This window comes from Carcharodon carcharias, chromosome 17 (genome assembly GCF_017639515.1).
Source record: "Carcharodon carcharias isolate sCarCar2 chromosome 17, sCarCar2.pri, whole genome shotgun sequence".
Classification (NCBI taxonomy): Eukaryota; Metazoa; Chordata; class Chondrichthyes; order Lamniformes; family Lamnidae; genus Carcharodon; species Carcharodon carcharias.
This window is the reverse complement of record NC_054483.1, coordinates 103,065,954-103,089,893: the sequence shown is the minus strand read 5'-3', so window position 1 is coordinate 103,089,893 and position 23,940 is coordinate 103,065,954. Positions and strand designations below refer to the sequence as shown.

General features: G+C 42.6%; 1 protein-coding gene across 2 annotated transcripts in view; it reads right to left on the bottom strand.

The window, feature by feature from the left end:
• fbxw4 (F-box and WD repeat domain containing 4) overlaps positions 1–23,940 on the bottom strand; it is a 140,097-nt gene that overhangs the window by 40,971 nt on the left and 75,186 nt on the right. For both annotated transcript variants that reach the window (XM_041209632.1, XM_041209633.1), the window contains exon 6: positions 18,096–18,161. In XM_041209632.1, the coding sequence (XP_041065566.1) occupies positions 18,096–18,161 (66 nt within the window). The remainder of the gene's footprint in view (positions 1–18,095; positions 18,162–23,940) is intronic.

The window sequence follows — 23,940 nt, the reverse complement described above, 5'->3', positions numbered from 1 at the left end:
GGCCAGGTGCTTCACATAAGCCCTTGTTGTGAGGTGCCCTCATGTTGTCCTGGTCGAACCAGCTGGGAGGATATGAAAAGTCCTAGATGAAAGTTGAGTGCATCTAGTCGCTTCAATGGTGTTTGATTTTTTTTTAAAAAAGAAAAGATGAGAGAGAGAAAGTCCAGGGGGAGGGAAGGAATTTGACACCTTAACAATTTCAACAAAACACTCTCACTGCGAGCAGGGCTCTTTATTTTTGCAAAGCTACTTTTTGTCCTCAGAAACAATGTTTCAAATACTTTATGCCACACACGCACCTTTCAAAACAAGTCTGCATCTATCTGTCTGACAACATCTGTAAAGGATCCTCTAAAATCTGCACAAGAGAAGCTGGATCAAACAACAGATTTTACTTTTGTGTATGAGTCTGTGGGGGGTGGTACAAGGTGCCATAGCTTGCTCATTGGCAGTGCCTCAAGTGGCAAGGTGAGGGTCTGGGACACCCTATGGGGTGCAGGCTCTGAAAAAAAGAATCTGTCTAGAACAAGTGAGAGCAAGCAACAGTGAGAAAGAAACAGAGGTTTATAAAGAGAAATAGAAAAGGCAAGAGTATAGAGAGAAAGAGAGAACACAGAAGGGCGATAAGCTAGGGCTGAACTACCTGTGATTCTTCCTGTTCAATGAAGCAATTCCACCAGGCAATCAATTGCAGTAAAACCAGAGTCCTACTTACATACTGTCCCATCAGCTACAGTTGCCATTTGGTAGCCCGTCCAGCGAACCTCCCCAAGTGAACCAGTGCCGAATTCCAGCCAAGGCTGCACCCATTTTTCTCTGACATCCACACACTGATTGGATTGGGTCTGGGAGTAGAAATCCTGGCTGATTTAATTTCCCCATTTTCTTTAGCTAGTGATTCGGAGGATAGGTGTGGCTCTCAAGTGCCTCCTTGGCTAAATCTGCACAAACTAGATATTGAAACTGGGTCCTTCCTAGGAGCCAGGTCATCACCAATAAATCAAATGGAGAATTTTGGAGAAACTGCTTTACCCAAAGAGCGGTGAGAAAGTGGAACTCACCATCAAAGGGAATGGTTGAGACAAATAGCATGGATAGATTTATGGGAGCAAGTCAACTACATGAGGGAGAAATAGATGGAAAGATATGCTGATAGGGTAAGATGAAATAGGGTGGGAGGATGCTTGTGTGGAACATAAACACCAGCACAGACCAGTTGGGGCGAATGGCCTGTTTTACATTCTGTATATTCTACATGATCCTCTTTGACTCAAACATTCCAGAAATTGCAGGAACCAGAACACTTTGAAGTGATTCAGGCCACCATTACTCCATAAATTACTTTAATCGAACAGTACAGAAGACGATCAGTACTTGAGCCCATTGTCTGAACATCTGTACAATAGCCTAGGGCTTTACATTCATTTCTTGGCTTTCACAAGTTCCTTTAGTGATGTTTTTGCACTCACTGAGGTGAGAGCCGGAAATCTAGGGAATAAAACCCATGAACCTTGAGCTGGTGTGTCATCACACGTTTATGAAACAGGCAGTAACACCTTGCATCACAGAAAGCAGTAAGTTAGAAGACCCTCACCAACTTGTTTGCAGCTCAGTTTAGTAAATATTCTATATGGATTGATAGTGGGCAAAGGGACCAGGAGAGATCCCATGTTCAATCCCTGGATTGTGCTGAGTTAGCTGATCAGCCAACAATCACTGCCTATACTTAAGCATAAATAACAGCCACTTGGGTGAGGAGCTGCAGGGAGTGCTGCTTGAATGATCATTGCCCAAAACACTCAGGACTCTCTCTCCCTCACCCAGGGATGATGTTTATTTCTTAGGGGGTCCCATTCAATAGAACAGTCCAAGCACCGACCCATCTCTCTCTGTGATCCTTGAAAAATCAATCTGCTCTCAGTTAGAACTCCCCCTCGCACCTCCCTGTTGACGCCCTCCTCCCAAAATAGTAAAGCCTGCTGTTTGATGCAGCTGCTTTCTGCAGATTTACAGAAAAATCAGACAATAGAGGGTGAGGGGAGAGAGTATACAGAAAAAAAATTAATGCATAGATTTCAAAATATTGATACAGAAATTCAGTGTGCACTAAGTTTATAAAAATATCAATAATGGGAAGGTTTGGTCTTGACAAATGGTTAATGCAATCCTCTAACTGCGGGTGAAGCTTTGAAGGAATATCCAACAGGATCCCTTCTCAGGCCCACATCTAAGGTTCCAGAGGATGAGAGGCATAATCTGAACAGCTTTATTTACTGCTCCAAACACTGCTGCTCACAACACAATGCATGGGTACAGTGGTAAGGGCCTACACCACTCCCTGAACTCACTCTCACTCAAGGTGGGAGTTGAGAGATTTTGGGACAGGATGGGCTGGTAGGACATGACTGAGAAGAGAGCAGTCATAACCATGTTGGGTGAAGAGTAGTTGGATGATGGTGAAGGGACAGCAGTAAGAAGGTGACAGAGTATTGAGGCATCAAGCATTGAGAAGGCATTTCCAATGGGAAGTAAAGTTATTTTATGAATTTTATAAAAATAGACGTGCAAGTGCACCGAGGTATAAATGCACACAAGTACATGTGTCTCCAAAGGCACATTGTGCTGTCAACACGACTTGCCACCCTATTTCTACATCCTCCATTTTCATTGATATCAGCCAAATTTAAGCTGCTATGTTGAATGAGCCTGTGCCGCCAAAAGCCTTACATGATTTGCAAGTGACTCAATCTTTATCTTTTCTGGATTGCTACTTTCCCCTGGCCTTTGGAGACACGTATACTTGTGTGCATTTATACCTCGGTGCACTTGCACGTCTATTTTTGTAAAATTCATAAAATAACTTTACTTCCCATTAGAAATGCCTTCTCAATGCTTGATGTCTCAATACTCTGTCACCTTCTTACTGCCTGTCCCTTCACCATCATCCAACTACTCTTCACCCAACATGGTTATGACTGCTCTCTTCTCAGTCATGTCCTACCAGCCCATCCTGTCCCAAAATCTCTCAACTCCCACCTCCACATCAAAACTATGCCTCCACCTATCAAAATATTGTCCCTATATCTCCCTTCCCATTGCACTGAGTTCCTCTCCATAGCTCCATTTTCACCAACCCTACTGCAATGTCTTTTTCACCTCACCCCCGATTCCCCATTATCTTTCTCTCCGCATTCCCCATTACTTTTCTCCCCAATATCTCTCTCCCCTCAAGTTGCATTATCTCTTTCCCCAGCATTTCTCTCCCTTCATGCCATTTCAAGATGCTGCCTGCTCTCCTTTTCTCACATTCTTTTGCATCATTGTCCCTACCTTTTCTTGAATTAACTTCAACAGTGTCTCAACTGAACAGAATTGATACTGACTTTTTTTAATGAGCTTCCCCAACTATTGACAATGGGACAATGATTGGCTGGCTGAACTAAACTGCTTTGATTGGTGATCTGTGCTCAGTTCATTATTCTCAGCCAAAGTGCCATTATGAGGGGCATTAGCATGTCGGGGTTGGAGACAGAGGGGAAATTAATCAATCAGTCAGGATTCATTACTTCTCAGCAATGGTCACTGAATGGTGAATATGTTAGATCAATGGACAAGGACAGCATCAGGCCTGGTTTGTGACGCACTCCATGGTCAAATATCTCACGGACATGCCCTGTTCTGGCTCAAAGTGAGAATACTGGAGAGAAACTGGTGCCTGTGAAATGCAGCATGAGTCAGCACCTTCAGGAGAAAGCGGGTGCAGGTGCGGACGTTGGGGGAAGATGATTGGAATTTTTTTAATGCAAAACCTGGTTCCTCACCCCACAGGGAAATAAAGAACTTCAAAATATGAATGCCTGAAGTTGGCCTGTACACACTGGGTTGGTAGGAGGGGTCCTGGGCTCTGTGGGGAAAATTAAATAAAGTGGCCGCGCTCCTTGTAAAGAAACATGAAAGCAAAGGGGAAGAGTCCACCTCAAAGCTAACTGGCAAGTTTACTGTAGGGGATGAGTGAGCACAGTTTCTTTACATAGGTTGCCTGCTCTGCTCTCAGGAGTTCCTGAGGAACACGGGCAAAAAACACATTCAGTACCACTCCAGTGATTTTGCAAAAAATATGTTAAAAAAAAAATACAAGTGTGGGAACCGGGGGGGGGCAGTTCCCATTCCGGCGTGGAAAAATTCACTTGTCCACCACACAGAGAACAAAGAGATTTTACAGGCACATCGCTTAACCCTTTCACCCAGCCAGCGCTGGTCATGCAGAAGTTTCTAGAACGACATTAAACTCTGCTTATAGCAAGGCACCTTGGTAAACTCTTCTTCCTCTTTAACTACTGACAATTATCATTATTTAATTTGAAAATTTGCTGGAATGCTTATTGAATCTCACTTGGATGACGGTCCAGAAAAAGTTATTTCAAAGCAATTTATTTTGCTCATTCTCCTGCCCTCAGTTTCTTGGATTCCTGCTGGGGTGCAATTCCATAGGTCTGTCTTTCAGTTCAGACATTAAACCGGGGCCCCCTCTGGCGGACATTTATGATCCCATGGCCAGTATTTCAAAAAAGAGCAAGGAATTTTCCCTGGTGGCCTGGACAACATTTATTCTTAAACTAAAACAGATAATCTGATCATTATTGCACAGCTGTTTGTGGGATCTTGCTGTGCACTTAATGGCTGTTACATTACAACAATGATTGCACTTCAGAAATACTTCATCAGGCGAACAGTTTGGTCATGAAAGGCACTACAAAAATACAAGGTCATTTTTTTCTTTGTTATATCTCAGCTACGAAACAGTAATGGGGTGCAACAATCAGGTTCAGAAACCGCCAGCTGTGATGGAGGTGGGAAAATATAATTGATAAATAATCAACCTATCGCAGGTGAGGCCAGGATCACAGTCATTTTATGGCTCCCCACAGCTGAGCATCACTGTCCAGCCTGACATAGGATGGATGGTCACTTAAATGAGATAGCAGAGGGTGAGCAGAATCTCTTGACCCCAGAAGAAAGCAGTGCCTTGGGGCGAAGAAGGAAGTAAATTGGAAGGTGTGGGGAGCACAAAGAGAGAGAAATATTCCAGCAACAGAAGCTGGCTTGAGTGCCTTGTTGAAGAGAAGTTGGGGGGGGGGGGAATAGTGAATGTCTTCAAAGTTGTTTTAAAAAATTCCCCCAAAAGGAAGAGTATACTTCTTTTCATTGGAAAATTATGTCCACTTTTTGAGATAAGAGTATAGCATTTGGCAAATAAAAGGTTCTTATATCATCTTCTGGCCTCCAAAAACTGGAGTTCATCCAAAGCTCTGCTTCCCATTTCCTAAATTGCACCAAGTCCTTTTCACTGCAAGCTCGTTGAACTACATTGGCTCCTGATCTGGCAATGTTTCGATTTTACAATCTTCATCATTGTTTCCAAAATCCTCCATGCCCTTGCCCCTCCCAATCTCTGTAACCTCCTTTAGGCCTATAACCCTCCAATCTCTGTGTCTCTTCCAATTCTGGCATCTTGCACATTCCAAATTTAATCACACAACCACTGGCAACCATGCCTTCAGCTGCTGAGTGCTCAAGTGCTGGAATTTCCTCCCTAAACCACTCCACATCTTTCTTTTTCTTTAAGATACTCCTTAAAACCCACTTTTTGATCAAGCCTCCGGTCTCCCTCCCTGGTTCGATGTCAATTTTTGTCCAATTATGCTCCTGTGAAGTGCCTTGGGACATTTAATTACTCTAAACGCAAGTTGTAGTTATAGAATTTTTTTATCATGATCTGAATAAATATTCATGATCAAAACACACAAAAATCAGCAGATTTGCAATATATAAGAAAATCTGGCAGTGATCAGTGCACAAACTTAGGGCTGCAGGAAAGCAAAGGGATAGAAGAGGTGGGATTCTGGAGAACATTATTGGGTAGCCTTTACCTGCTGGCAGGGAGTCTCTATCAAGGGGTTCAGAGATTCACAGGTTAAAATCAGAACGTGGTTATTCAGGAGAGAAGTTTGGACACACCGTACAGATGGTGATGGATGTGTGGAGCACTCTTCCACAAAAGGCAGATTATATCTCAATTATTCATTCTAAATCAGAGACCAATAGGGTTCTGATGGACAAGGATGTGAAGGGCCATGAAGCCAAGGCCGATGGAAGGAGTTAAAATACAAATCAGTCATGATCTCTTTGAATGGCAAAGCAGGCTCAAGGAGATGAATGGTTTTCTCCTGTTCCTATATTCCTAAACATAGTTATGGAGAGTAATAGTAGCAACAGTTATGAACAAAAATGTAGGTTTTGATTAGCCCTAATCCACGACTCTGAGAGAAAGCTCATTCTAATCCCACGAGCCATCGACATGCCACCATTCAGAATCAGCAAAGTAGGAACATGGGAAGGTTGAGACTGCAGTCCATTGTGTCAGGCCTAAGTTCAGTAGATCCCTTTCAATCTCGCTCACCCCACTGAAAATCTATCCAGCTCTCTTTTGAATCTGATGACATTCTGTAACTTGGAAAACTCGCCCTCAAAAGTCTGTGGAGGCTGAGGGTCAATTGGAGCTTTCAATGGTGAGATCACTAGATTTTGGTTGGGTGAGTATATCAAGGAATGTGGAGCCAGGGCTAGTTAAGTCAAGGTACAGATCAGCTACCTAATTCAATGACGGAACAGGCTCGAGGGGCTGAATTGCTTACTCTTTCTCTTAATTACATGAAACCAAAGGTGGTAGAGTCAGGCTGTGAAATCTGTGAAACAGTCCTTTAATTATATTTTCCTTTGTACATGTATTTGGGAAGTTGTCAGACAGTTTTGTTGTGGCATATATGTGGTAGTAGGAAGCAATCTGACCTCCTAATTAAAGAGTTAACTCCATGCCCTATTTTTGTTGTAATTTTGTACATTAGCAGATTAACAGAAGTCATAAGGCAAGATAACCATGCACTTAGAGTTGCAAAGATGGTAAAGCAGATAACCAAAGACATAAGAAAAAATATTAATAGAAGCAAAAACCTTAAAGTTAAAGTCCCTGGATTTCCTGTCAGTGCCAACTTAGGCAAGGCAATGATTGTTGCTTCACAATTGGTAATACTAACCTGCATTGGCGCATCGGGGGAGTTTATGGGTGGGAGGGTGGTATAGAGAGGAAGGAAAAAAAATCATCCATTGTTTCTGCTCCTGATCGTTAACCAGTAATGTATATGTGTAGATGCGGGAGAACACACGTGCCTGCGTTTATAGATGTTGGGTAAGGTTTAAGAGCTGGCCCAGCTGTGGTGTTTCGCCAAAGTTAAATGGTTTGCAGACACACACCTAGACTCACACCTGTCCAATAGGAATTCAGGGGAAGCACCAGCCACTTATATGTCATTGTCAAAGGATCTGTACCCCTGAGAAAGTCAGCAGCTCCTGGAGGGAAAAGTGAGAAAATTGGAAAGACGAAGGTTGAGAAATTTTTTTTTTAAAGATTTGTTATATTTAAAAATAAAGCTTAAAACTAAATTTATTTAATTAACAGGAGCGAGCACAAGAAAATGGGAAGAAAACCTGGGGGAGGGGGGACTTTCAATCTCTATTCATTTAGAGAAATATTCACTTGACTGAACTCGCCTGTAGCGTATCAGCATTCCTTTTAGCTGCACAGCCTTTACATTCAGCAAGAAGCAATACCTTTCTTTAAGAGGCCAAGATTCCACTTCTCCCCTCCGCAGAGCCGCTGGGTACTGCTGTTTCTTTTCTCTCCCTTTTATTTTAACCCCTCTTGTAAAGGTTAAGTTTGTGTGTGTAAACGGTCATGTCACACAGCTATGAGAAACAGCCACCCCCTGCAACTGGGGCAGGCACAGAGCAAAGACAGCGACCCGCAACCCTTTTCATGCTCGCAAAAACAAACAGAGATGGCACTGTACCCTCTCCTTATTGACCATCTGTTTCTACCAGTGGCTGTAATGTGCCAAAGGACAATACAGCCTGCCTTCCATCAGGCCACCCACCGCCAAAGCTGAAGCCGCCTCCCCCACACCCTTCCCTGCAAGCAACGGACCCTCCAGCTCTCTCCTCCCCCCCTCAAACCCCTTCATGAACACACAATGCAGCAGGGTTGGTGGAAGCCGAGGCATGCTAAAGGTGCAATAAGGCAGTGGGTAGTCTTTTCATTGCTGCCTGCCTTTCATACTTGGCTGCATAGCAACACGGCTCTGGTCACATCACTGTGGTAATGCTAGCAAGTTTTAGCAGGAAGGTTCTGAAAGGAATAGGGGAGTGGAGAATTACTTGTTACGTTTGGGATGGAGAGGCCAGCGAGGTAACTGCTTTACAGCATCATCATCATCAAATAAAGCAATGTCAGAACATTATCATTTTTAATCTTAAAAAGGGAAGTATCTAAGTAATACATAGGGTGTCAAGAGAATGCAAGGAGAAAGAACCACAGAAAAAGTGAAATGAAAGAGTCAAGAAAACTCAGGAAAGATGGTAAATAAGAACATAAAAGTAATAAGAGAAAAAGAGAGTGAGTGAGTGGGAGTTGGGGAGGAGGAGGGGGGGAGAGAGAGAGATAGAGAGAAAGTATAAGAGAGAGAGAGAGACTGGAACATAATGGCAATATGAGAAATTTCCTAAGCACCACATGCGAAGGGTTTCATAGCCCGATAATATTCCTGTCCTCCCTTTCCTGTGAGAGTCCCAGAGAATTGGCTGGAGTGTGGGGATGGGGAGAGTGCAAGTGTGACAGACAGCATGTGAGTGAGATACTGCAAGAGAGTCCAAAAGAGTGAGAATGCGGGCGAGAGAAAAGGTGGAAAATTACAGAAAAAGGTTTAAAAACATGGATCATGGGAGTCATTTGCTACATGCAGGACAGCGAGAGAGTATTGATAAGTGAACTATCTTGGTGTGCAATGGGCTGTGTGGCAGTTTGGGGTTAGCAATTCACCAACCTACTGCTAAGTGAATGCAAGGTCCACCTCAGCTCCAAGTATATAAACTCTGCCAATGACAGGAACTGGGCCTTGTGCTCATTACTGTGGCGGGTCTGAGGGCTCAGCAATAGGAACAGGAGGCCACTCAGTCCATCAAGCTGTTATCTTGAGGTGTCCTGCGCCAAGATTTCTCCCTCAACCAACATCACCAAAACAGATTAGTTGGTCGTTTTCACCTTGCTGTTTGTTTGCTGTACATAAGTTGTGTTTTCTACATTACAACCGTGACTGTACTTCAAAGGCAATTCATAGTCTGTATTGCACTTAGGGCGTCATAAAGAGACCAAATAAATGCTATGGTGGAGGAACTGAACAAATGTTTGTCTTCACAGTAGAAGACACAAGTTTCATACCAGAAGACAATAATCCAAGGGCTAAAAAGAGTGAGGAAATTAGCGAAATTAGTATCAGCAGAGATAAGGTATTGGAGAAACCTAAGGGACTAAAATCCGACAAATCCCCTGGACCTGGTGGCCTACACCCTGGGGTTCTAAAAGAGATAGCTGCAGAGATAGTGGATGTGCTGGCTATGATTTTCCAAAATTCCTTAGATTAGGGAATGGGCCCACTGGACTGAAGTTGGCCAATGTTACAACAATTTTCAAGAAAGGAGGGAGAGAGAAAAGAGTGAACTACAGACCAGTCAGTCCAACATCACTCATTGGGAAAATGCTGGAATCTATTATGAAAGAAGTCTTAACAAGTCTTAACACTTAGAAAAGCATTGTATGATTAGAACAAGTTAACATGGTTTTATGAAAGGGAAATCCTGTTTGACAAATTTATTACAGCTTTTTGAAGATGTAACTAGTAGGGTAGATAGAGGGAACCAGTAGATGTAGTATAACTGGATTTCCAAAAGGCATTCAATAAGGTGCAGCACAACAGGTTAATAGGTAAGATAAGGGCTCTTGGAGTTGGGGGTAATATATTAGGTGGATCGAGGATTGGTTAATGGATAGAAAACAGAGTGGGCTTATACAGGGCGTTTTCCAAGTTGGCAGGCAGTGACCAGTGAAGTGTTGTAAGGATCAGTGCTGGGGCTTCAGCTATTTACAAGCAGTATTAATAACTTAGATGAAAAGACAGGGAGTAACGTTTCTAAGTTTGCTGATGATACCAAGCTAGGTGGAAAGATGAGCTGCAGGGAGGACAGAGAGAGACTGCAAAGAGATATAGACAAGTTAGGTGAGTAGGCGTGCAGGTGCAGCAAGCAATTAGGAAGGCAAATGACATGGTGACCTTAATTGCAAGGGAGCTTGAGTACAAGAAGAAAGAAGGCTTACTACAGTTGTAGAGGGTTTTGGTGTGACCGGATCAAGAGTACTGTATGCAGTTTTGTTCTCCACATCTAAGAATGGATGTATTTGCATTGGAGATGGTACAGCAAATGTTCATTAAATTGGTCCCTAGGATGATGGGGGTTCTCATATGATGAGAGGCTGAGTAAACTGGGCTTCTATTCTCTGGAGATCCGATCTCATTGAAATTTACAAAATTCTGAAGGGGTTTGATAGGGTAGATGCTGAGGGATTGTTTCCATTGGTCAGGGAATGTAAAACACAGGGGCAGGATAAGGGGCTGGTCATTTGGGACTGAGGTGCAGAAAAATTAATTCACTCAAAGGGTTGTGAATCTTTGGAATTCTCTACCCCAGAAGGTTGTGGATGCTCCATCATTGAATACATTTAAGGCTGGGATAGACAGATTTTTGGTCTCTCATGGAATTAAGGGATATGGGGTGCAGGTGGGAAAATTGAGTTATCAGCGATGATCGTATTGGATGGCAGACCAGGCTTGATAGGCCATGTGGTCTACTCCTGCTCTTATTTCTTATGTTCTTAAGTCTTTCTTTCTTGTCCTGCCATCAACTAGATTGCAGCTGATCTGTAGCTCCATTTACCCAACCCGTGTTTCATATTCCTTACCAAAGTCTATCTCAGTCTTGAAATCTTTAACTGACCCCAGCATTCCTAGCTTTTCAGGCAGAAGAGATTCATATTTGCACGCATAGAGTCAAAGAGGTCTACAGCACAGAAAAAGGCCCTTCGGCCCATTGTGTCTGCACCAGTCAAACTATTTTAATCCCATTTTCCAGTACTAGGCTCATAGCCTTGTATGTCTTGGCATCGCGAGTGCACATCCAAATACTTCTTAAATGTTACGAGAGTTTCTGCCTCTACCATCCTTTCAGACAGTGAATTCCAGATTCCCACCACCCTCTTACTCACATTCCCTCTAAACCTCCTGCCCCTTACCTTAAATCTATGCCCCCTGGTTATTGATCCCTCCACCAAGGGGAAAAGATCCTTCCTGTCTACCCTATCTATGCCCCCCATAATTTTGGACACCTCAATCATGTCCCCCTTCAATATCCTTTGCTCCAAGGAAAATAACTCCAGTCTATCCAATCGCTCCTTATAACTAAAACTCTCCAGCTCAGGCAACATCCTGGTAAGTCTCCTCTGCACTCTCTCTTGAGCAATCACATCCTTCCTATAAGGAGGATTCCAGAACGGCACGCAATACTCTAGCTGTGATGATCGTGTCCCAAAACATCACATCAAAACTTCCCATGGATCCCGCTCCACACCAACCATACCCCACCAAGGAGTTCACCTTAGTAGGCAAGGAATGAGGGGAAAGAATCTGCAGCAAAATAACAAAAGGAAGAAAAACAGGCAGAAACAGAGATAAAGGCAAAATATAGCGGATGCTGGAAATCTAAAACAAAAGCAAAAACAAAAATAGCTGGAAAAACTCAGCAGGTCTGTCAGCATCTGTAGAGAGGAAGACAGAGTCAACGTTTCGAGTCCATATGGCTCTTCATCAAAACTGAGGCAGAACCAGTGTGTGGGGTGTAAAACAAAAAGAAAATTCTCTATATTTTTCACTTAGTGTGAGAAAATCAACAGTTACAAAAATAGAACAAATATGCATCAAAGAACTCTTAGACATCAAAGAAAAACTTTCAACAAACGCACACCTTGTCCACTCAGGCCCCAGCTGGCTTTTGAAGCTAGACTTGCACAAACCTAATATTTCCACACATTTTACAGACACTATTGTTATATTCCTTTTATTGATCAAAATAAAACATTTCAACTGATGTCAGCTGAGACTCAGCAGATAGCACTTTCACCTCTGTGCTGGAGATGCTGTCTTTCAGGTGAGACATTAAACTGAGACCCTATGTACCCTCTCAGGTGGACATAAAATGCCTCAGCACTATTTTGAAGAACAGGGGAGTTCTCCTCAGTATCCTGGGACCGACGTTAATTCCTCAATCATCACTAAAACAGATTATCTAGTCATTGCCACTTTACAGTTTGTGGGATCTTGCTGCGTACACATTAGCTGTCATGTTTCCTACATTACAATAGTGGCTTCAAAAAGCACTTGATTGACAGTAAGGCTCTTTGGGACATCCTGAGATTATGAAAGGTGCTACATTTATGTATCATAAATACTCAGCTGTAATGGTGACCCATACACAGGTCAGCTAGTCACCATCCCAGAAACGTTAATTCTGTTTCTCTTTCCACAGGTGCTACCTGACCCACTGAATAGTTCCAGCATTTTCTGTTTTTTATCCCAGTGTTACAATGAGGGTCACAATGCAGCTCGACCCTCACTCCAATCAATGCTTGTAAGTCAACCAATTTACTTTAGGACTCAAAGAATGACATAAGTTTTGTGCCTTACATGTGTATGCAGAATACTTTCATACAACCTCCTTTTCTCTAACTGTTCATAATTTAAAATGGCTACATTTTTATTTGCACTTCTTATAGACTAATACCAGTTGCTTTGCTAAAATATTCTATTCCTTGCAGCCAAGTCAACAGTTCTTCTTAATTCAGGAATAACATGGGTTAAAACAGAGTGCACACATTCTCAGGTACAGCATGGGCTGCATACAACAATAATAACTTACATTTATATGGCACTTGTAATATAATAGAATGTCTCATAGAGCTTTTACCGCATTATCAAATCAAATTTGGTGCCAAAACATGTTAGCAAACATTAGGTCATATGGCCAAAAACTTGATGAAGCAGGTAGGTTTTAAGGAGTATCTTAAATAATGAAAAGGAGATAGAGAGGTGGAGAGATCTAGGGAGGGAATTCCATAGTCTTGGGGCCTTGGCAGCTGAAGGCACGGTCATCAATAGTGGAGCAATTAAAATCAGGAATGGCCAAGAGGCCAGAATTAGTGGAGTTGGGGCTAGAGCAAACTGCAGAGATGGAGAACGCGAGACCATCGAAGAACTTGTTTAACTGGAAGCTAATGTATGTCAACGAGCACAGGGGAAATGGATTGAGCTTCCACAGTCTCTAGGTAGAGAATTCCAAAGATTCACCACTCTCTGAGTGAAGAATTTCCTCCTCATCTCAGCCTTAAATGGCCTACCCTTTATCCTGAGGTTCCATCCCCTGGTTTCATACTCACCAGCCAGGGGAAGCATCCCATCTACATCCACGCTGTCACTCTGTAACAATTTTTGTAAGTTTCAATGAGATCACCCCTCATTCTTCAAAACTCTAGAGAACACAGGGCCTGTTTCCTCATTCTCTCGTCATAAGACAATCCCGACATCCCATGCATTAGCCTGGTGAACATTTGTTGCACTCTCTCTATTGCAAGTATATCCTTCCTTAGATAAGGAGACCAAGATGGTGCAGTCTCACCAAGGTTTTATACCATTGCATTCAGATATCTTTACTTCTGTACTCAAGTCCTCTTGCGATGAAAACCCATAGACCATTTGCCTTCCTTAATGATTATTGCACCTGCATGCTAGCTTGTAGTGACATTGGCCTGAGCACGTTCCCTCTTACACTCTTGCAGCCATCCGTGAGAGATCGTTTCATCAGCTTGAACTGAACTGGAGTCCAGGTAGTGGGGGTGAAAGGTCAGTACTGTAACAGACTGCTGCACCCAGTACCATCTGAATTTTGGTTTCTAGCCAGGAGGATTTGCAAACTTCCGAATTTTTTCAGTCATTTAACGGGAGGCCTCCTTTGATGTGGTTTCTCATCTCATCTCTGCAAAGGATTCAAAAGATAAAGGGAAGGCAAACTTCCAGTTTGGCGAAGAAAAAAAAAACTACAGAATTGCTCACCAAAGATGAGGGCAAAAATCACATCAAAAGATCCCACCTCGGAGACTGTGCAACTTCAAGGAACCAAAATCATACCAAGCGCTAATGTTCAAACTTCATATCAGAGGTGGCAAATAAGAAAAACAACCACCCCCTCCCACTGCCCCACTATGCCTAGTTCATTCCTGGTATCCATTATCCCATGTCCAAACTCCTCAATTAAATTCCAGTCTGTAACTCACTCCAAGGTATCTGTTATTCCATAAACATTTACGCACCACCCTAAACCCTCAATTAGATTTCAGCCTATACCTCACTCACAAGAATTCATTATTTTATATATAAACCCTATGAACTGCTGGATTAGATTGCAGCTTGTAACTCACTCCTGGGTGTCTGCTATTCCATATGTAGACCAGCTGAACCCCTCAAATATATTCCAGCCTGTAATTCACTCCCAAGTTTCCATTATGCTAGCTATAGACAACATAGTGGGTATGAGCTAAAGGATGTGTTTATTAGCTTCAAAATATTTTCAAACAGCTCATACAATACAATTTCTATATAAAAACCTCCCTATTTGGTCACAGAGCAAACAGGGGAGAAATTAATCAAATTTGAACCCCAGTCTGTGCTCAGGAAGCTGATCTCAACCAGATGTACCAGAATCAATTCAACTGTGTGTGTGTGTGTGTGAGACTGTCAAGCATGGACAGGATCAGATTGGTCTCTATTGCCTATCAACACTCGCTGTCTAGGTTTGAGCATGGGTAAGGAGTAGTTGGATGATGTGGATGAACTCAATTTTGGTAAAGGCCAGCACTTTTGATACAAGAGGGAGTGGGGAGGTGGTGGGAAGAAAAGAGGCAGGAGAAATAAAAGCTGATCATTGCACCCCAACTTTGGGATGGCTACAGGCAACTCCTGTCTTTGCAGAGCACAAAGTGAGCCTCTCTGCTGTCAGCATTGCTTGTGTGTACTCCTTGCTTGGTGTTGACATCACCAGCTTACATCAAAGGGCTCTCCCTTCCCCGAACACCTGACAGACAGTTCTGAATGGTGGGAACCTGCACTACAAGTCTGGGCGTGAGCTTCAATAGCACGACAAGCAGAGAAAAAGTTTCAGATAATGGGAGATACAAAAGGGGAAGGCCAAGGTGACCCCTATGCATGGAAGAAAACACACACACTCACACATTTGCCATCACAATGGCTCAAAAAGGTAAACCTGTACCAGGGCTACTTTGTACTTTCACAAAACATACATGATTATACACACAGAAGATAAAAGGATGAAAGCAAAACATCTGTTTTACAGGAGCCCATCTGGTCCCTACTAACAAGGGTAAGATGATAAATCAACTTTCTGATTTTTACATTATCTTCACTGACCAAATCATGCACTGCAACAACCTGTAACTTGGGTATCCATAATTCTATATATAAACGGCCAAACCACTCAATTAGACTCCAGCCTGCAACTAACTCTTCCTGGGTAGCTGCTATTCTATATATAAACCAAAAGCTCTTGACTACATTCCAGCCTGTGTCTCACTCCCGGGTATCCATTATTCTATATATAAACCAACCAAACCCCTCGATCAGAATTCAGCCAGTAAGTAACTCCAAATGTAAAATGTCTGACATCCCTGATTAAATCTGAAACTGTAATCAATTATCCTGATTAAATTGGGATTCAGACTTTATGCAAGTTATTAATAACTATTTCTCCCCAGCGGTGTTCAAGTTTGTAGTGTGCCCTAAATGCAGTGTGGCCCCAATGCAAGTTAATACAGTATATATAAGCCAACATTGGTAAGTTGCAGTGGGTAGACTGTGACTGTGTATTTTTACATTACTGCAGCAGCTGGTGATGGAGGCGCCTGCTCCAATTTCTCACTGCCATTCACCTGCCATGACAAACGCATTGGGTGAATAAATGAAGCGTTACATCAAAAAAAATTATCTGGCGTTCAAGAGAAATGAGAGGTGAGGCCACTGGATTGTACATAATTCTAAGAGAGCTTAACAGATGTCAAGAGACTGTTTCCACTGGCTGGAGAGTCTAGAACCAGGAGTCATAGTCTCAGAATAAGGGGTTGGCTATTTAGGACTGAGCTGAGGAGAAATGTCTTCACACTGAAGGTTGTGAATCTTTGCAATTTTCTACCCCTGAGGGATGTGGATGCTCAATCAATGAGTAAATTCAAGACTGGGATCAATAGATTTTTGAATACTGAGGGAATCAAGAGATTAGAGCAGAGGAGTGGAATTAAGGTAGACGATCAGCCATGATTTTACTGAATGGAGGAACAGGCTCGAGAGACCACATGGCTTACTACTGCCCCTTTTGCATAAATTCATATCTAAAACAAACCCTGCTCTAATTCACTACTAGCTAGATGAGCAGAGTTAGAAGAGTATCTTGCAATTCCAGTATTTAGCAGTTGTTGCTTTCCTTCTCTCTCACTCCTCTTTATACTCATTAATTTTTCCACAGTTCGGGAGAAAGAAAGTAAAGTCGAAATAGAAAGTGCAAGAGAAAGAAGCAAGAGACAGTAAGAGAGAAAGGTGAAGAATGAAAGAGAGTAAAATAAAAAAGAAAGAAGAGGGAGACCCATATAGCAAGAGAGTGCTTGCAAGAGAGGTTATTAGTGGGACCTAAAGTTAGATAATAGAGTGAAAGAAAAAAAAAGAAATACACAATGAGACAATTGAGAGAGAATCAGAGGGAGACAGAGACAAGAAAAAACACACACATCCAAACAGAGAAAGAGGCAGAGAGAACGAGAGTGTGTATGAGAGAGTGAGATTGAGAGAGATACAAGCCAGTTATGGCTAGAAAGCAAGAGAGAGAAAGCACACATCATGTAGAAAAACCAAGAAAGAGAAAAAAAAGTCTATACTTTCCTGTCACAGCCTTTGGACAGCTGCAGAAAACACCTAAACTTGGCAAATAGATCTGTTGCCTCTTGCCCTTCTCAACAAGTCTGACATTAAACTGCTTCCACAACCTGCCAGTCAAATGAAGAGCGATCGCCAGTTAAAAGAGAAATTAAACTACTAGACAAGGCTAATCTTCTGTTGCCTATGCTTGCCTCCTCACTAGATAAACTCAAACCCTGTCTGTCCGTGTTCCTAATCCTGGTTAATACAGCTTTGTTATTCAGACAGACTCAGGTTCCCCAGCTGCATTGAGCTATCCATCCACCACAGTGAAAACTGGCCTATACATTTCTTTTGGCTTTATAGCCCCACACGGTGTTTGTACTCACTGCACAAGCAGACAACTGCTCCCACCTTCAGAATGTTGCCCTACCTCATACAGATAGCTAGCAGCCCTCTGGCACCTTACAGGTATCTGTTGAAATAGTCACAGGACAAACCCTCCCTCATCTCCAGCCTCCAGCTCTTGGTTCTTCACTTCAGTCAACGCTGCTACAGTTAGTGACTCCAGAGGTTACAACTCTTTTTCCTCCTAAGCTCCCTACACATTCTTCTTCCTCTCTGCATTGAAACCACTGCAACACCTACTCTAAATCAATCTTGCCCACTCTCTCAAAATTGTGGCTCTCCTCATCTCCCTCAGTCTTTCCTGGGGGTGGCAGCTTTGGCTTAGTAGATAACAGTCATGCCTCTGTCAGAAGATTGGCAGTCAAATCCCACTCCAGACACTTTACCAGAAAACCAGCCTAGATTTTCTGCTCCAGCGCTGAGGGGGTGCTGTAATGCGTCTAAACACAGATCATCAGGTCACTATTACAGTGTTGTTTGTGGGAGCTTGCCATGCACAAATTGGATGCCACGTTTTCTATTATAACAGTGGCTACACTTCAAAAGTAATTAATTAGTTGTAAAATGCTTTGGGAACATCCTGAGGTTTTGCAGGGCACTACAGAATTGCAAGTTCTTTCATTTCGGAAACAAAACGGAAGATTCCAGGAGGTCTCAAGGTCTAACATCTCCACGTCTTCTGTGTGACTCATGATATTGGATTCTTCAGTTCCTTACCTCTGAAGATCCCAAATCCGTAAGGGCGAGGCATGCCCACAGCAAGCAGTCCCTGTCATGACAGAACTGGAAATAAAAAAAAAACACTCTTAAAAGAACAGAAGTGATGTTGGATCAAAACAAGGCACATTTCTTCACTTTCTAGATCTCTTGCTCTTGTTTGGGAAGAGTGGAGAATCCTCAGCATCCCACTTTACCCCCTCTCTCGTTTAATGTTTGGCATCAGGTGCTGTTCTACATAAGGACTGAAGGAAGTCATTCAGCCCCTCAAACTCGCTCCATCATTCAGTTAGATCTGTACCTCAACCCAACTTACCACTTTTGCTCCATATCTTTGATAACCTTACCCAGCAAAAATCTATCATTCTGTCTTGAAAATTTCAATTGATGCTCAGCTTTTTTGGGGAGGCAGTTTTGGATTTCCAGTGGTATAATGTGGCTTTATTCGGGGACTTGAAGACCATGAGTATACACACTCACATTTACATGTATACACACAGACCTACACCTTTCAGCAGAGCCCTATAGATAGCAATCAGGAGCGAAAGATAAATTTTCCTAACTTAAGGTGCTGAGGCTAATTGTGAACCCTTCAACTATATAACTGTGTTCATCAAATTCAGCATAAACCAGGCCTAACACCAGAGAGCCTCCTGAGTAAGCCAGCTGGGCTATTTGCGGCTGCGCATGTGTACGATGAGAAATAGCTATCCATAAAATACAAAACAAACTGCACTTTGGAATAATCTGAATGTCCCAGAGCTCAAACCATGGGGAAAAAATTTAAACAAGTCAACACCAATCAAGCACACAGGTTCAATGAAGGAATGGGTTAACCCTAATCGAATGACTGATTTCATGGTTAAGGGCGGAGCGGGGGATGGGGATTGGGGGGGGGGTGGCAGGAATTAGAATTAACTGTTCTCCAGTTGGTACACTGTGTTCATCAGTAGGATTCTGGAGTCCAGAATCATTTATTACACAACACAATACAGGGGTGGAGCAGTTTGCACAATCCCACACAGGCTGTGGATCACCTGAAAGGACCCCCTCCCCTGTCCCAGCTACTACCTGCTGTGTTCCCACCACCTAGCTCCTTTCACTCTGCCCCTGGGGGACCATTACACTCACGTACACACTAATAGCTTTTAGTTTCCATTCACACAAAACCTGCCACACTAAAATTGGCCTGCGGACCACCAACACTGAGCCCTCCCCAACCTTTCAGAGCAAGGGTTTATGCCTCTCTCTCCATTTTCTCCACTCACCTCGAGGCTCAGATAAAGGCTATTTTTCAATCTTAAAACCGTACTTTAGTTTTAAAGAAAAGAACTGAAATGTCCACATTTCTATACAATTTCCAATCAAAGAAGTACACTCCCTTTGATATCTGGACAGGGATGTCTGTGGCCCAGCTTATTGGCTTAAATTCCTGATTGGTATACCGTACATTTCACCATGCAAAGACAGAAATAGTGGCCTACGAGCTAGTACCTGAAGTATGTCACCAGCTTTTAAAATAGGCAAATAAAAGGGTATGCTCTGTATATCATGTAATCTCACAAAGCTTCTGATTTCTAAACAAGCTAAGGGTTATGTTGTGTAACTATACAGAGCCACTTTTATTTAGGATGACTCTATGCAAGTGTACAGAGTCCCTGTTTATTTATGGTTAAGAGTATTCACAAGTAACTGTCCAGAGTCACTGTTTATCAGGTTCTCTGTATAATTATGAACAGTTGCTGTTTATTCAGCATATATGGCTGGATCATATAAACCAAATCAGGCCTCACTCTCCTCTGCCAAAACTGCTCATTGTGAATTGAAAAGATAGTCCCTGATTTTCTCCAACAAATTTGAGACACTCACTGACTCTTTTTCCACTAAGATTGAGACCATCAATTCCCATTGTTAACCACCCTATTTCTATTCCTAGGCCCATGAGAGCGAACATTGCAACCGGTGCCCTCTCCTCAAATACTGTTCCCCTCCCTTACAAATCCACCATTACCACCCTTATCGTTGAAAATACCACCCTTGACTCGGAAACGATCACCCCATCTCCAAACTCCTTTTCCTCACCAAACACCTTGAATGTATTGTCACCTCACAAATCCATGCCAATCTTTCTGGCAACTCTATGTTTGAACCTCTCTGACCAGGTTACAGGGCTCTTGTGGCGCAGTAGGTAGTATCCCTGGGGTTCAAGTCAGGGCTTGATGGCCGAGGAAGGTGCGTTCATAACATGGCCAAACAGGTATCAACTTGTAAATCCTCTTAATGTACGCCAATGGCAGGCGTAAGGGCAAAAGAGAATTCCTAATCAGCCTTGTGATGGAAATAAGGTGCAGCATCTACCAACGCTATCCATAGCTCCAGGCTACAACATGCATTTAAAAGTGTATGTTGTCACAGCAACTCAGACTCTTTGCGGGGCTAATTGGCTCAGTTGGCTGGGTGGGTGGTGTGATCAGATTAGTGCCAACAGCATGGTGTTCGATTCCCATTCTAGCTGGATTCAAGACCTGCCTCTGCTCCATCCATGTTGGAGCTCATGGTGCTATGGATCAGACCTGCCTTCATGCAGAGAACTCAAGAAGATAATAATTCAGAATCCAGTTAACACCACTGCCACAGCACTGGAACAGCCCTAAGTCACAATGTTACAATGATAATAGTGCATTATTTTTCCTCATCCTCTTCAATCTGTCTGAATCTTTTGACATGGGTGACCATCATCCTTAGCGCTCTGAAGAAGTCATACGGACTCGAAACATTAACTCTATTTCTCTCTCCACAGATGCTGCCAGACCTGTTGAGTTTTTCCAGCATTTTCAATTTTTATTTCAGATTACCAGCATCCACAGTATTTGGTTTTATTTTATCGTCCTCAAGTGTCTTAGTTGCCCAACTGAGTCGGACTGCCATTGCTTAGTTTCACCCTTATCTATTGAATTGCAGCCAGGGGATCTGCAGCAATGACTTCTTCCCACCCTCAAAGTTATGTCTGGAGTTCCCCTAGGATCTATCCTGAACTATCCTCTTCCTCATTTACATGCTGCCCCTTGGTGATATCAACACAGTGACGATACCCAATTCTACCTCTCCACCAACTCTGTGTTGCCAGACTGCTCATCACTCAGACCGTCCTGGATGAGCTACAAACTCTTCCAGTTAAACATTAGGGAGTCTGGCCACATCATCTTTGGCCCCTTCACAAATTTCATACCCTTGCCACCAACTCAGTCGCCATTCTCAGCTCCCATTTCAGATTAAAACAGACTATTTGCAAGCTCAGCACCTTATCAGATCCTGCTTTGAGCATCCATTTCTTCAATGACCGCCTACTTCCACAGCTGTAACATTCCCCATCTGCACCTGGTCTCAGGCCTTCTACTGCTGAAACTCTCATTGATGCCTTTATCATCCTCAGACTAGACTTTTCAAATGCTCTCTTGGCCGGGTTCCAATCCACCTTCATCTACAAACTTGAGCTCATCCATGACTCTGCTGTCCATTTTCCATCCTTTACCAAGGTCTGATCACCTATCACCCTAGTGCATGAGCTCCCAGTTACCCAATAGGGGAAACATTAGATTTTTGATTGACAAGGGAGTCAAGGTTTATGGGGTGCAGGTGGAAAATGGAGTTAAAGCCACACTCAAATCAGTCATGGTCTAATTAAATGACTGTGCAGGCTTGAGGGGTCAAATAGTATTCTCCAGGTCCTATTTCTTTATGCTCTTAAAACTTCAAGTTTCAAATTCATGTCCTTGTGTTCAAATCACTCAATGGCTTAAGCATCACCTATTTTTATCCTCGCGCCCTGTGCTCCTGTTTGCTTTAGCTTGTGTATACCATGATTCATTTTGCTGGATGGAAGTGAACACATCAGCATAAGCTTTGCAAGTATAGCACAGAAACAGGCTATTTGGCCAACCAGTCCATGCCGATGTTTATGCTCCATTGGAGCCTTCTTCCATCTTTTCTCGTCTAAATCTACCATCATAACCCTCTATTCCCTTCTCCCTCATATGCTTGTCTAGTTTCCCTTAAATGCATTGATACTATTCACCAACCACTCATGGTAGCGAATTCTACATTCTCACCACTCTTTTGGGAAATTACTTTCTTCTGAATTTCTCTATTGGATTTTTTTGTGACTACCTTATATTGATTGCCTCTAGTTATGCTCGTTCCCACAAAAGGAAACATTCTCTTCGTATTCATCCTATCAAAACCTTTCATATCTTAAATACCTCAATTAGGTCACCCCTCAGATTTCTTTTTTCAAGGCTAAAGAGAGCCAGCCCATCAACCCTTTCCTGATACGTACACCCACAATTTCTGATATCATTCTTGTAAATATTCTCTGCACCCTCCTTGGTGTCTCTACATCCTTTTAATAATATGGAGACCAGAACTGCATACAGTACTTTAAGTGCGGTCTAACCAAGCTCAGTATACATTTAGCATAAATGCCCTACTTTTCTAGTCTATCCCTTTAGAAATAAAACCTAGTTCTACGTAGATAGATGTAAACCTTGCAATATGTCAAGAATTTTACATAAGGATTTTTAAGCATCCCACCTTTACTTCACCCCACTTCTGGCTGCCAAGGTTTCAAGCTAAGATCTGGAAGACCTTTTTTAAACCGGTTACAGACAGGGGAGAGGGGCAAAACTGAACTCCTTAATTTTCTCTAAGATAAAAGCAAAAAACTGCGGATGCTGGAAATCTAAAACGAAAATAAAAATACCTGGAAAATCTCAGCAGGTCTGGCAGCATCTGTGGAGAGGAACACAGTTAACGTTTCGAGTATTTTTATTTTTTTGTCCTTAATTTTCTCGCTGTCTGTCCATAAGCAGAGATGTTTTAAGTCTTTGAAATAGGCTATGGTTTGTTTCCCCGAACCTTCTGTTAGCGTGCTCAATTTTTAAAGTGACTTGCAGTAAACTCTCTTTAAGGTTAAATCAGAAGTATAATTTATTCACACATTCAAACCCAGGGAATGGTCGCAACTTCATACACACAAGCACACAATGAGAAGATGGGAAAGAGGAGTTTTTACAACTACGAATAACTTAAAAGAAAAAGCACCACAAATACGGATATCAGTTCACGTGATTGCCAGAGTCCAGAAAGTCAGGGTCCAATGAGGGTTCCTTCACAGAGGAGCTACAGTTCAGGTGGGTTCAGCTAGCTGAAGTAGGATTCGTAGAATTTCTTTTAAGTTGATGGCGATGCAGCGAGATGAAGTTGGTATACAGAGACATGGTCTGCTCGGCAGGCAATGGCAGGAAACTTAGACTTGATGTAGGCTGTTGGTCAGCCTGAAGTCCTGCTTTGATGTTTGCAGGCTGGGGTTGAAACAATAGACGGAGTTGTGAGTCTAGAAATATAATATTAAAGCTTTCCAAAGGCCAGAAGCTTAGGTCATGTGATGTGGCCAATTAATGAGTCAGTTGCAGGCTAACAAGCAGTTTCTATGTCTCTGGTCAAAATCCATTGTTCAGCTTAGAAGAAGGTGGCTTTTAGCACCTCTGCAGGTATAATGAGTTTCGATAGCTTTCCCTTTGTTATAGAACCAGGCTGGGGAGATAGGTCATCTGCTAGTTACTGGTTTCATTGATTGTAATGTGTGCTCACAATGAGAGCTAGGAGATTCCACAAGGATGAGGGTTGAACTTTTGACCTGTAACTGCTATTGGAAATTTCTCAAAACTGTAACTAACTTGTGAATCATGTGACCTGTAGCAGCCATCTTTTGGTTTAGCAAGGACCACTTTTTAAATAGACAAGAGGGTAAAGTTTGAATCAAACAGTTTATGATCTCTTTCATGTC